At 46.5% G+C, this 12,999-nt stretch overlaps 1 protein-coding gene across 1 annotated transcript in view; it reads left to right on the top strand.

The window, feature by feature from the left end:
- The first annotated feature begins 2,792 nt into the window (after nucleotides 1-2,792).
- The window catches only part of NOL4 (nucleolar protein 4), a 186,617-nt gene continuing 176,410 nt past the window's right edge, over nucleotides 2,793-12,999 (top strand). Inside the window, exon 1 of the mRNA XM_059474206.1 lies at nucleotides 2,793-3,075. Coding sequence (XP_059330189.1) covers nucleotides 2,809-3,075 — 267 coding nt within the window. The 5' untranslated portion in view covers nucleotides 2,793-2,808. The remainder of the gene's footprint in view (nucleotides 3,076-12,999) is intronic.

The following is a 12,999-nucleotide window of genomic DNA, read 5'->3' as shown; positions in this document are numbered from 1 at the left end:
CAAGAGAGTGAACCAAGGTGCTTGCTACTGCCTAGATCTGGGCAGGAAAAACACACAGCTGCCTTTCCACTGGGCCCTTCCAGGCCCCGAGAGACTGGATACCCAGACACAGGTGGAATTTCTGCAGAAGAAACCCGAGGCACAGCACAGGAACCCCACAGCCCTCATTATTTCAGCGACCCGAGCCCAAAGCTGCACGCGTTTGGGTTGCGGTGGATTTTGGGCTTCCCTCCCGCCCACCGAGCGCCGACCCGGGGCGGGTGCCGCTCGCTGCCGCCGCAGCGCGGGGTGCGACAGCGCGGGGTGCGATGCCGCGGGCACGGCCGGCCGAGCGGGGCCAAGGCGCGGCTGCGCTCCCCGGAGCCGCCTGCGCGCCCGGTCCCGGAGGCACCGGGAGATGCGGGGAGCGCTGCAGGGGGAGCCCCGCGGGAGCGCGGCCCCTCCGCCGCCTCCCCCGCGGCCCGGCCCCCGCCCGGCGGAGCGGCTTCGCTCTCCGTTTCCCGGGGAAAGCCCAGCCCAGCGGCGGCCACGTGGCCCGCAGGGATCGCACCGGGCCCGCCGCGGCCCCGCCGGCCGGTGCGGCGCAAAGTGCGCGCTACCGCCGGCTCTTCCTCCGCTCCGCCGGCAGCGCGGGCGGGGCGGCGGAGGGGACGTCCGCCGGGGGCGCGGAGGCCGCCGGCCCTCCGCCACGGCCCTGCGCGCGTTTCTTGCCCCAATAAGCAATAATTAGGTCCTCAGCTAATGAAGTGTCAGCTGATCCCCTCGCTCCGTCTGCGCGCGGGGAGGCGGGGGGGCTGCGCCCGGAGACATCGCCATGGAAACGCTGCCCTCGCCTCTCTCTCCCCCGCCGCATCCCCCACACCCCCCGCCGGCCCGGGCCGGGTGCGCGCCGTCCCCCGCGCCCCGCCGCGCCCGCGGAGGCGGGAGCATCCCGACATGGGACAGCGCTGCCCGTCACCGCGCCGCGCCGCCGTCGCCACAGAAACTTTTGTCCCGGCGGCCAATCAGGGCGCGGGGGGGGCGCGGAGCGGCGCTGGGCCCGGCCCGGTGCGCCGCCGCCGCCGCCAGCCCGGCGCGGAGCGCAGCCCAGCCGAGCGGCGCAGCCCAGCCCAGCCGAGCGCGGCGCGGCGCAGCGGCGGCCCCGGAGCGCAGCCCGCGGGCGGCGCGGGCCCGGGTCGTGCCCCAGGCGCGGAGGTGCCGCACGGCTGCGGAGCGGGGGCGCGGAGCCCGGCGCTGGATGGCGGAGGCGCGGGCGGGCGCGGCCGCGGAGAGGCGACGAGAGGAAGCGGCGCGGCGGAGCCTTTTCCCGCCCCCGCGGAGGGGGTGTCCTGCCTGACGCGGCGGGGGAGACCGGGGGAGCGCGGAGATCTCCGGCGTGAACTGAAGCTGTGGCAAAGGGAGGGGGAAAAAAAAATAATCAGGATTTTTTTTCTTCTTCTTCTTCGCCCCTTTACAAAACGGGGGTTTATGCTTAGCATCCGCACGCAAACTTACTTGAATGCCTTGTAGCCAGTTTAGCCCAGAGACCAAAGGATACCCCGCACCCGAGGAGTCCTACATGTGTGAGCACCATCATTACACTGGCAGAGCAACGAGAGCCGCCTCCTTTCCTGTACCAACATCCTCCTGGGACTGATCTCTCCTCTGGTCCAATATCCAAGCCTGTCTCATATACATGGGTTTTCTTTCTTTCTTTCTTCTTCTTTTTTTTCTTTTTTTTTTTTTTTCCTTCCATCGGCTGGGATCGCCATGTAAATAAACAGAGGAAAATTCCTGAAAGGGCATATGAAAATTCAATGGGACTCAATATGAGGAAGTGAAATTCTCACAGACCATTTTTTAAAAATTAAAAATTATGTACTTTAAACGCGGATCGGATGCATTAGGCTTAGAAAATAGCAGGTAAGAACTTTCTTTCTTTCCAGTACCTTCATGCCCGGAGCGGGGATATCTGAAGCAAAGCCGCCCAGCCTTGGAATAAAGGGGGAGCAAAGAGACCAGTGTGCCCTTCAGTGCTTCTTCCATCCTGCGCGGCGAGGCGGCTTTGGGGAGAGGCACAGCCCGCCAGGACAGAGACAGAAAGCTCAGAAAGCCTTCGGAGAAGACAGCCGAGGGCTGCCGGGGCGGACTAGGGTGGGCTTTTTCTCTTCTTTCCGTTCTTTTTTTTTTTTTTTTTTTTTTCCCTCCTCTTCACCTGCACTATCCAGGGTGAATCCGGGTGCAGTTGATGTATGGAAAAGAAGAAGGATCCGAGTCAATATTTTCTTTTTCCTTCGCTAAGCCGAGGGATGGGATTTTAATTATTTATCCAACCGAACCCTCTGTGGGTAAGGCGCTGCTGCTGGACCCAGTGGGATAGTCCTGCCTTGCACAATTATTAAAGAGACTGATCACGTACAGTGGAAGGATAAGAGGAACCTCCACCAGATCCGTTTTGCCTCCTGTGAAAAAAAAAAAATAATGAAGGAGAACATTGCCACACTATTGAATTGATTGCTGCCCCCCCCACCCATCCCCCTCCCGACCCCCACCCCCCCGAGCCACCACCACCACAAAAAAAAAAAAAAAAAAATCCGCTGGGATCTGCCTGCACCGGGACCTCCTTCGCTCCGGCTCGGAGGTGGATGCATTTTTCATGAGCGCTGGGTGAACAGGTGCAAAGTGCGGCGGGGCGGCCCGGCCCCGTACCCCGGCCCGCTTCGGGGCGGCGTGTGCGTGTCCGTGTGTCTGCCCGTGTCTGTGTGCGTGTCCCTGTGTGTGTGTGTGCGCCCCGGCGTGTGCATGTGTGCGTGTGTGTGTTAGGAGATTATGGAGAGCAGCGACCGGGACATGTACCGCCAGTTTCAGGACTGGTGTCTCAGGACTTACGGGGACTCAGGAAAAACCAAGACGGTGACCCGTAAAAAATACGACCGGATCGTCCAGCTCCTGAACGGCTCCGAGTCGAGCTCCACGGATAATGCCAAATTCAAATTCTGGGTCAAATCTAAAGGCTTCCAGCTCGGCAACTCGGACGAGGTCAGTGGTGGTGCTGGAGGAGGGAAGCAAGTGCTGTACGTGCCAGTCAAAACCACGGTTAGTAGAGAATTGTCTTCCTTGTTCTATGTCGGCCGCTGCAGCCCGCTCCGGGAGCGAGAGGCGCAGGGGGAGCCGCAGCCACAGTTGGCTCCTTCCTCCCTCTTCCCCCAAGTCATCATCACCATGTTGCGTTTGCCTGTCACATTATACACCGCCGAGGTCTTTGTGGGTCCTTTTATTTAAAGCGATCGTGCGCACAACGCGCCCCGCCGGGTCGGTGTCGTTCTCCTCCTCGTCCTCCTCGTCCTGCTCGTCCCTCCCGTCCCCCCCGGGCCGCTGCGGCGGGCTCGGGGTGCGCTATTGTCCCGCCGCCGCTCCGGCCATTGTGCCGGGCCCGCGCCCCGGGCAGCGGCCCCGCTAATGGATGGATGGATGGATGGATGGATGCATGGATGGCGCACGGGGGTACCCTGCCTGGCACAAAGCCAGGCGCGGCGCCGGGCGGTGGTTCCCCGGGATCTCTGCTGAGCTTTATTTATTTATTTATTTGTTGCTAGTATGATTTTTATCCTTTCCCCCCCTTATTGTTATCCCGCAGCCCTGGCGCCGCCGCCGAGCGGCCGCGAATGTGCCCGGCTGGGCTGTGGAGCGCCGGCTGCGCTAGCGAGGGGCGGCGGGAGGGAGAGAGAGGATGCTCAACAAAGGGAGGACGGGGTTCCGCATGACCGGGGGAAGGGTGCATTTTGTGACACTTTACGGGGTCGCAGGAGCCCCTCAGCACTCCGTTCGATGCGCTAGGGTAGCGTGGCATCCCCGGCAGGCGCTGGCGTTTCGGGCTCGGCGCAGGTCTGACAGCGGGAGAGCTATTATGCTTGGTGGTGGCAGGAGCGACAGATTTTCCTATTTGAGAAGATGGGGACTGTTGGTTGCAAGTAGGTTTTGCCTATTGAACTCTCTTAATGTATCATTATTCTTACTTCTTATGCGCTGGGTCACGCAAGCTAAGCTTCTTTTGTCTGTGCGTGGGGCGGGTGTGGAGGGGGAGCCGAGAAAGGAAACCCGGCAATTAAAAATATTCCTGCCTGGGCATTTGGCTTGGATGAGCAATATTCTCTCTCCTTTTTTTTTTTTTTTTTTTTTTTTTCCTGGAGTGGCAGCTTATCCAGAGCTAACGGGAAGGTTGCTGGGTGGCGCAGCAAAGGGGGCTTCTTGGAAAGTATTCTGGGCTGGGTTGTGACGTAGGCTGCCGGGGAAATCTGCCTCTCTTTGCCTTGCTGAAGTCATAAACCTGGGCATTCCCAGCGGCTGCCTTGTATTTGCCCCCTTGTCATCAGTGCCGTCGTGGCTCTGAGGAGGCAGAAGTGGGAAATTAATTTTAAGGAGATCTTCAATATGAAGATTTAAAGTAAAAGAGAAGCTCTGGACAGTTTTTTCTTTCTCTATGGTTTTTTGTTCACTGAAGTGTTTCAGGTCTGTCTATAGATTCAGATGATTTGGCAGATCTCTGTTTTAGTGTTACAAGATTGATTGCTCATCTCTGAGCCCAGACAGTACCATAGATACAATTTATAACAAAAAGGTTGCCTAAAGCAGGAGTCTCCAATTAGCTTAGTATTTTTAAATATCTCTTCTGCTCACTGAAATAATTGTTTTGAAGGGCCAGTGGGCAAGATTGTTTATTCCCAAGACTATTTTTTTCACTACGAGTTCAAAACTGTAAGTAAATTCAGTATTTTTAAAAATGACATTGACTACCGCACTAAATAAAGAGGATAACCTTAATTTACACAATGGAATTTAAAAATTAAGTGCTTTTCTGGTCCTCTGAAACACAAGACTCAGTGATGATAAGCTTGTTTATTTTCTCTCATCTTTGCTAGGCCATGAAAGCCTGGAGTCCACCTTCCATCCTGTTTTCTATTTTAAGAACACAGAATCAATTTTTATTTTTATTTTTTCCCCACAAGGGATTTCAGTGAGAGGTTGAGCATCTTGCAGGTCTTACCTTATGTACATTTGTGGGAATCACACCCTTAGCTGTGAATGTCTCTTTATGCCCCTCTACATGTATTTACATTCATATAGGAGTAACTCTCTTCATATAGTTTAGCAACCAGGCAGGAATTTTAATAAAATTAGGACTGGTAATGAAATCAAGAAAGGAAAAGTTAGCATGACCTATCTGTAATATCAGAATATACAGAATATCTGTATATAACCTGAGCAATGATATTTAATCCTTTTCAGAATACATACATACAATTTCCTCCTGCTGGCCATCAGAAATTTGTTGTCCAACAAAAATAGGAAAAGGGGATGCTCTGCAACATTCAGCTCTGAAAAAAAAACGCCAGCCCCTCCTAAATCCATGAATCTGGTGTCACCATCCCAGCACAAAAGGCAGAGGAGTATTTGAGCAGACCCACAGGGTGGCAGTGGTTTGTATGAGCTGCTGCCAGGGCTGGGGCAGTGCCTGCCAGGCACTGAAGGCTCAGAAAGAACATGTTTGACAGAACAGGGATGCTGCCCCTGGCAGAGAAAGTCACTGGCAAAGCTCCTATTTACAGGTCTAGAATTAGCTCCTATATAGAGGTCTAGAATTTCACCCAGATGGGAAGGATAAGTTACAGGGGGAAAAAATTGGATTTTCATCAGGCGGTAATTGTTGGTAAGCCTTAAAAGCCCATTCTCTCATTTCTTTAACTCTTAATTATTATTTAAGAGTTTTTAAATTTGTGATAATTTTTGTTTTTTCCTCCCCTCTCTCATGGTTATCCCATACATTTGGGCCTGTCCTCAGAGACAGCCCCAAAAGGTAGCAGAGCTCCAAACTGTGAATTTCTCCTTCACCCTCTCCCTCTTTTCGTCCATCACTTGATCTCACCATAGGTAAAATTAATTTCAATTTAAAATTAATCACTACATGAGCACTCCCTGTTCAATAAGAGGATGGATGAAATTGCAAGTTGGACTCTACAGTTACAAGCTGGTCAAAAATAAGGAAATATTCAAATACTTTGTTAGGAATTACTCTCTCCTTGAAGCTTTAAGATTTGCTGCTCAGCTTTGCTGTCAGCCAGAGAGATTTGCTCCTGATGGTGCTGTAATCCACTGCTGCTGGTAATTAGACATCATTACTGCTGCGTTAAAGGGAAAGAGAGAAGGAGAGAGGACAGGCTGGGGCTAATTAACTACTTGATTCTAATGAAAGAAAGAGAGCCTGATAGCAACTGGGAGGTTGCACCGGAACAGCCTAGATGTACAACACAGACTTAATTGAAGCAGGGTGTCTTGCAGCCTTACAGCAGCTCAGCCTTGGTCTACTTTCATATTCTGTGGGCAGTAGTGCACGAGGTATTATTCTGCTCTTCCCTTGCCTACTTGATAAGTAGCTCAAAATCACAGGCCTGCCTTCAGTATCAAGTTTAAGCATGCCAGCAAGGAGAATGCATAGATGGTGATGTGCTGGCTTAATCTATTTTACGGGTATGGTCTCCTCAAGAGCAACAGGAACAAATCAATTTCTGAATGTTCACATCCCTCTGTGGCCTAGGAGATGCACTTTTGGTCACCAGGCAACAACATTCCCTGCAAAACAGCCATTTTAGGTCCAGAGTGGGACAGCACACAATAAGGTATTTCTGTATGCTTTAGGCATTCCTGTATGCAACCCAGTGAGTGTTTCACTTCTGCAACTTTTCAGATTGTTTCTGTCACCACTGAAGGTTTTCTTGCATCAAGCCCAAGCTGCACTTTGTGAAAGCAGTGAAATGATGTCTAGCCTGGACACACTGTATAAATAAAACAGGTTAGGCCAACCTAACCTAATATGCCAAGTGGTTGCCACTGTTGACTTTCAATAGTTGGTACTCACCAACAATGAGGAGGTATGGAACTAGTATCTTAGGTAGGATATCCTTTCTAATCGTATACATGATATTTATGGTGCATTTTTAAAATTTATTTTTTGCGTAGTTTCTTTAGCTGGAGCTACTTATTGATTGGCAACTTGAAAACAAATTTCTCCTCACCACTTTGCTTTCTCTGGCTTGATGTTGTGTGTGGACGCAAATATGGACCCTAAAAATTAGTCTTGATTAAAAAAGAAGTTATAAAATAATAATCCAAGCTATATCAGCAGACTTTAAGCAGAATTTTCCTTTAAAAAAGAAGGGCCAAGATGACTGCAGGATAGCTTTTAAATATAGAATTTACACCGTGTTAGCAAACTAATAGAATATAACCTCAAAGGCCAAGTTCAGATTACTTTTATGTCATTACTAATTTGAAATTACTTCATTGGCTTTAATGATATCACAGACCTAATGTATGAATTTTCCTGTGTTTTCTTCTATATTTTCCAAATATAAGCACAGAATGAACTTTGATTCTGAAACTGAATTTTGTTTAGCTTAAATCTTTAGATCCTCCAGGAGGATCTGGTACCTCATGGGTTGCTGCTAGTAGACCAGCAAGGCTTTGTGCAGGTGCAAGGCTGTACTACTGAACCTGATTACAGGATTTAAGGCTTAAAATTATAGACCAGTCAGCTCTAAGGAACAGGCTATGTCCCAACCCACCTCTTGTTCTGTTGGACATGAATAATAGTAGATAGATACAGTTTATATTCCTTTTCTTTTTAGATAAATTACTTTGTTTATGAACAATAGAAAAAAGATCACAACATAAATAGCTTATAGGTCAAAATTGATTGCTTTAAACTATCTTACATTTAAAATTGTTCATTATTTTAGGGCATTTTGTAGCAATTTGAAAATAAGCTTTTTTTTTTTTTTTTTTTTTGCATTTCTCCCCATTTTTGTACCCATCCATAGAAAAAAAATTATAGAAGTATTTGTCAAATGTACTTTGGTAGCTCTGTAGCCTAGTGAACTGCCAGCACATAATGGCAGTAAGTACCACAGAAAGGTGATGCCGAGGGTGAGCTATAATTTATCCCAAGGTACAATGCCGCAGGAGTTTTACAGTCCCATTAAATGCACCTTCCAGGCTCAGGAGTGGTATTCAAACCCTGCCATATCCCCCCTGCTCTAGCTGCCAGCCACATTTTCCTTAACCCCTGTTGAGGTCTGCAGAGCTGTGTCTCCTCCCGCTCCCCGCAGCCTCTGCCCTGCTGTTTGCAGACCTCCCGATGGAGCCGGTGGGGAGGGATGCTGGTGAATCAGAGAGGGAGTGCTGGAAAATGGTCACAGCAGATGGAACAAAACTGGTTTAGTTGGCAACTCTTAATGTAGGCATTCAGGGGAGTGTTCATGAATAAAGAGAATAACTCTGTCCTGGAATTAAAAAATGTTAAAGCGCCCATATGTAGGATGCCATCTCCACATGCATGTGTGAGAGAGGCAAAGGGACAGGAGGAGCTGAGATTTCTTAGTAACAATGTTGAGTTGGAATTTTCAAAGAAAAATGAGCCAAGGAGAGCAGGTTTTTAAAAACGAAGTGTTTTAAGGTTAGAAAATGTTGACTTGACTTTAGAAACATGAAATAGGGTGTAGCAGTGTGCAAACAAAACCTAGCACTGATGTATCCATCCCATAAATACACATGTAATGAGAGACAGGATGAAAAATTCAGTGCTATCACCTGGGCAAAGGCCAGACTTGCAGCTCAAAAGCCCAAATCTTTCCAGTAATCAGAAATAAAACCTCACAGTTTGATTTTCATGCTTCTGTGAACCTTTGCTGAGAAGCCAGAGGTGATAGTGAACCTTCTTCGTTCTTACCCTGAGTCTCTTGTCAGTGAAGCTGCAGTGGATTTGATCATGATGCAGGGGCTGCTGCTCAGATGCTCCAGCCCTGATTTTCTTTGGACGTACCGTGTGCTGTTTCTGTGGCTACACAGCTATGTGATCAGTGGGAAATAAGCTGGAAGGTTAGGGCTACAATGAGCTGTTAGGCATCAGTACAGCTTTTTTACAGAAAAAGCCTGATAGGACTTTTTTTGATCTTTTTATGGAGAAACTTTCTTTCCCTGTCCTCTGAGGTGATCACCATTGCTGTTGTTCAACTCTAGACTGAAAGGAGACAGGATCTGAGGAGACTACACAGAGACACTGCAGGTAGAAAGGGCTTCCCATGAACACAGGCCCTGGGGGAAGAAGGCTAGTGCCAGTGCTGGATGAATGTGGGAGTTAATGATTCAAATTTCATTTTACACTACAAAAATAAATTCAAATTGGCTGACACTGAACTGTGAGTTTGTTTGCTGTTGAAAGGAGGCAACTAGCAGCTGTTAGGTTTGGTCTGAAGGAAGCTATTCGGGTCCCAATCTTCCCCAGTTATGCAGGATACACCTGTTGAGAGTTTGCTGGTAAAAGAGGAACGAAATAAGCAGTGTATAAATGAGGTAGATGTGGAGAAAGATCATGAGACAGCGTGGCAGGAAGCACACTCTCCAGGAGGGAGGATCACAGCAGATTCTGCAGCCTCCCATGCATCGCAGAGCAGCACAGGCATCTTGTGTTCCTTGTTGAGTAGGTTGACTGGTCAACACAGTCACCCAAATTAGTAGAGCTTTTCAGGATGTAAAAGATGTTTTTGTCTTGTCTGTGTCATTTTAAACCTGCCAGAAGCCTCTCTGACTCTAGAAAACTCAGGCAGTGGTAGTTGGTGCACTGAGAGTTGTTGCTATTGTCCTGCAAGAGCGCTGAAAGTGATCCCGCAGCTTGCTTAAATTACCCTTTTGTTCTCTTTAAATAGGTGAATCTCAAAACTTTACGATTCCACTAGCAAGGTATTTTTTAATGGTTTATGAACATACAATATCCAGGCATTGTCAATATAGAGGAAAGAAATGCCACAAGTTATGGCATTGAGCATTTTTTCCGATGCACATGGATTTTCTTAGTGATGATCAACTTTGTCACAGACAGTTGTACAGGCTTCTAACTGCTTATTCAATAACTCTGCAAGCTGCAAATCTTGACAGTTACTGTGTGCATCTGCTGGGATTACAGCCCAGTTGTTGAAATTCAAATGGGGTGTTTGAAACATTTCCTTGTATATGTGGACACTCCTCAACTTAAGGGGCTACCTGTAGTGAACAGTTTACTTAATAAAACTGATCTATGTCAGACTTAACCTCAAGTAAAGACTTTTTTTCAGAAACAAATATTCTATATAGACTTGGAAGGGCAACATTTATCAAATGACCTACTTCTGCCTAGGATGAAATCCATTCAACCTTTTTTACTTAAGAGCCTGTAATTAAACTCCTTAGGGAAAGAGAGGTTTTATGCATTGTATTGATAGTAAGGTCTGCGTGTCTGAAGCTTTTGTACATTTTGTTACCCCAGAGACTTTAAAACCAGACATGGATGCTACAACATTTTGACTGTACTTAGAGAAAATTTACGTGGTGAGATTACTTGCATTTAAATGACTTATTAATCTAACTCACTGTAAAACTTTTAAGTAATTATGACTTGTGATTGCTCTTTTTGTTGCCTCTGGACTTACCATTACTAATAATGCCAGGTGCAGTTTGAAGAAAACCTTTGTTCAAGGCAGATCCAGAGCTGGAGTAGCTGCCACTAAATCATGACCTATCTGTAGGGTAAAGCAACACTGTGCTGGTATACAGGAAATCACATTTAGAAATGGACTTTCACTACCCTGAGCTGATAGAAGATGAGTAATAGGCAAATCATTATACAGGTAATTAGTTTCAATAAGAAGGACAGCTAAGGTATGGCCAGAGGTTTCAGTGGACAAGAAAGATGAGGACTATAAACACATTTCACAAAACTTTATTTTTCAGTGTGTATCTTTTCTGATGTGGGTGATAAAGAAGTATCTACCCTGGGTTCACATTTTTCAGGTGATAAAATTGAAGAATGGTCAGAAATAAAGAATTAAAAAAGAGGGGATATGACATTGCAGGGCATCACTGCAACTTGCACAAATTCAAAACCACTAAAGAACTTAAGAATGAAGTACCTAAAATACTACTAAAATATATTATTTGCCACTATATGTGACAATGATGCAACAGTATGGACAAGAATGTACTAGAAAGGCAAAAACTGGGTAGTAAAGATAGCTCACAGAAATAAGAGATAGTGAACCATATGCCAACACTAAGAAAAAAATCAGTAAGAGTCATTAAAAATTATCTTAAGCGTAAATATGAACTGGAGCTGGTTGGGAACTAGTTTGGATTTTGTGGCTGTTAATGATGTTTTTCTAACTTGTGTTCAAGAATCTTTCAGAAATTTTCAGGTGAAAACTGTTTCTTGCTTCCTTCTGAAATGAAACCCATCTGATACAGACTTTATTAAAGCAGGGTTGTAGCTTTGGCTATGATGACAAATTAAAACTGATGAAGAACTGGGAAACCACAGCAAGTATTTGAGAGCTATGCAATGCACTCCAGTGTGTGTATGTAAACACCACCCCCCCCATATATATATATATATATATATATATATATATATATATATATATATATGGAAATGCAAATTAATTAGGTTAAGTCAAAGAAGAATTGGGAGCTAAAATAGAAATATTGTAACAAAGGGGAAAAAAGGGAGAAATGATGGCAGGCAGAATTCCCTACAGACCATTGCCAGATAATTTACATTTTATGCCATCATGATATTAGCTTTTGGAGAGGAAAGGAAGAATTCAAGCCTTTCAATCACATCTAAAATATATGGAATTAGTGTAATATCTCAAGGGAAATATTTAGGAATGGTTTCAAACAAATCAATAAGTGTATCCAAAATGAGCACGGCACATATAACAAAAATCGGCATTAGGAAAAGTATAGAGAATAACACTGAAAACTTATTATTCTCATACATTAAATGGTATGTCCTTGCCTTTAATGGCATGCTTAGTGTATTTATCTCATCTCTAAAAGGTTGCAAGAGATGAAAGGTCCATGGAAGGTAACCAAGCTCATCAAAGAAAAAGGGTACTTACATGAGAAGTAGTTAAAATGGTTATTTCCAAAAAAATGGTTATATACCAAAAATATAAACATTAAGAGAAAAAATGTTCAGCAGAAAACTGACATGTAAGAGGCAGAAAGAAAGTGAGAGAAATAGTGTGGTGTAAATACTGGTGAACAGCAGAGAAAATTCAGTCACTACCCTTTTAAATTCTATTTCATGTCCCAAGGCTCTTTTGACAACCATCTCAGAAGATAAATTCAAAGCTAGGCCATTTTTATAAACCAAAGTGTTGGGAATGGAAAATCTGCACTGCTGTCCCTAGAGAAACCCTGACTGATTAATCCAAAATTTCTTCCAAGGATTTTACAGGAGCTCTGTGGCTCTCATAAGGATGTAGCATGTTCTTTATGTCAGTTCAGCTTTGCAGGCTGGAGCAGAAGTGAGGACAAGGTCATGTTCATGCCCTTCCTGCTCTGTGCCACCAGGAGTGAGGGCACTGGTGTGATGGCATGAGCTCTGCCTGGCTCCCACCTGGTGTCTTGCAGCATCTCCCCAGGTGTTGTCCCATAGAGCCTCTGTCAGGGTGAGTCATGTTCCAGCCCATCCATTCAACACAAGGAAAGACTGGTGGGGCATCTTGAAATCCCAGCATCCTCTCATCCCCTTCCACTTTGTACTGAATTTTAACACTGCTAGTGGTCTCAGCCTTCATGCTCTTGTTTCATGAATAGCTTAATAAGTTTTAGTTATGTCTTCTTAGGTTGACTGATGCTATAGCAGTGGAAAATAAATTGGTCATTATTGCACAAGGCACAGTATTTTGGTTAGGAATATGTTTATTTACCAATTACTGAGCTCTGAAACATCTTTTGCAGACTCTGAAGCATCTTTTGCAGTCTGGTACTAGATGGTTTGTTGGTCACTTGGGCTGTAGCAGTTTCTGTGGCTCGTTGCTGTGGTGATATCACTAGTCTGGAGGAAGGAGGGAGACAATCAAGTTTCTGAGGTCCAGCACTATGTGAACTATGAGATTGTTGTGGTTTACACAGAAAGTTTGCAATGAG

This window comes from Ammospiza nelsoni, chromosome 1 (genome assembly GCF_027579445.1).
Source record: "Ammospiza nelsoni isolate bAmmNel1 chromosome 1, bAmmNel1.pri, whole genome shotgun sequence".
NCBI lineage: Eukaryota > Metazoa > Chordata > Aves > Passeriformes > Passerellidae > Ammospiza > Ammospiza nelsoni.
This window is presented reverse-complemented; position numbering and strand designations above follow the sequence as displayed.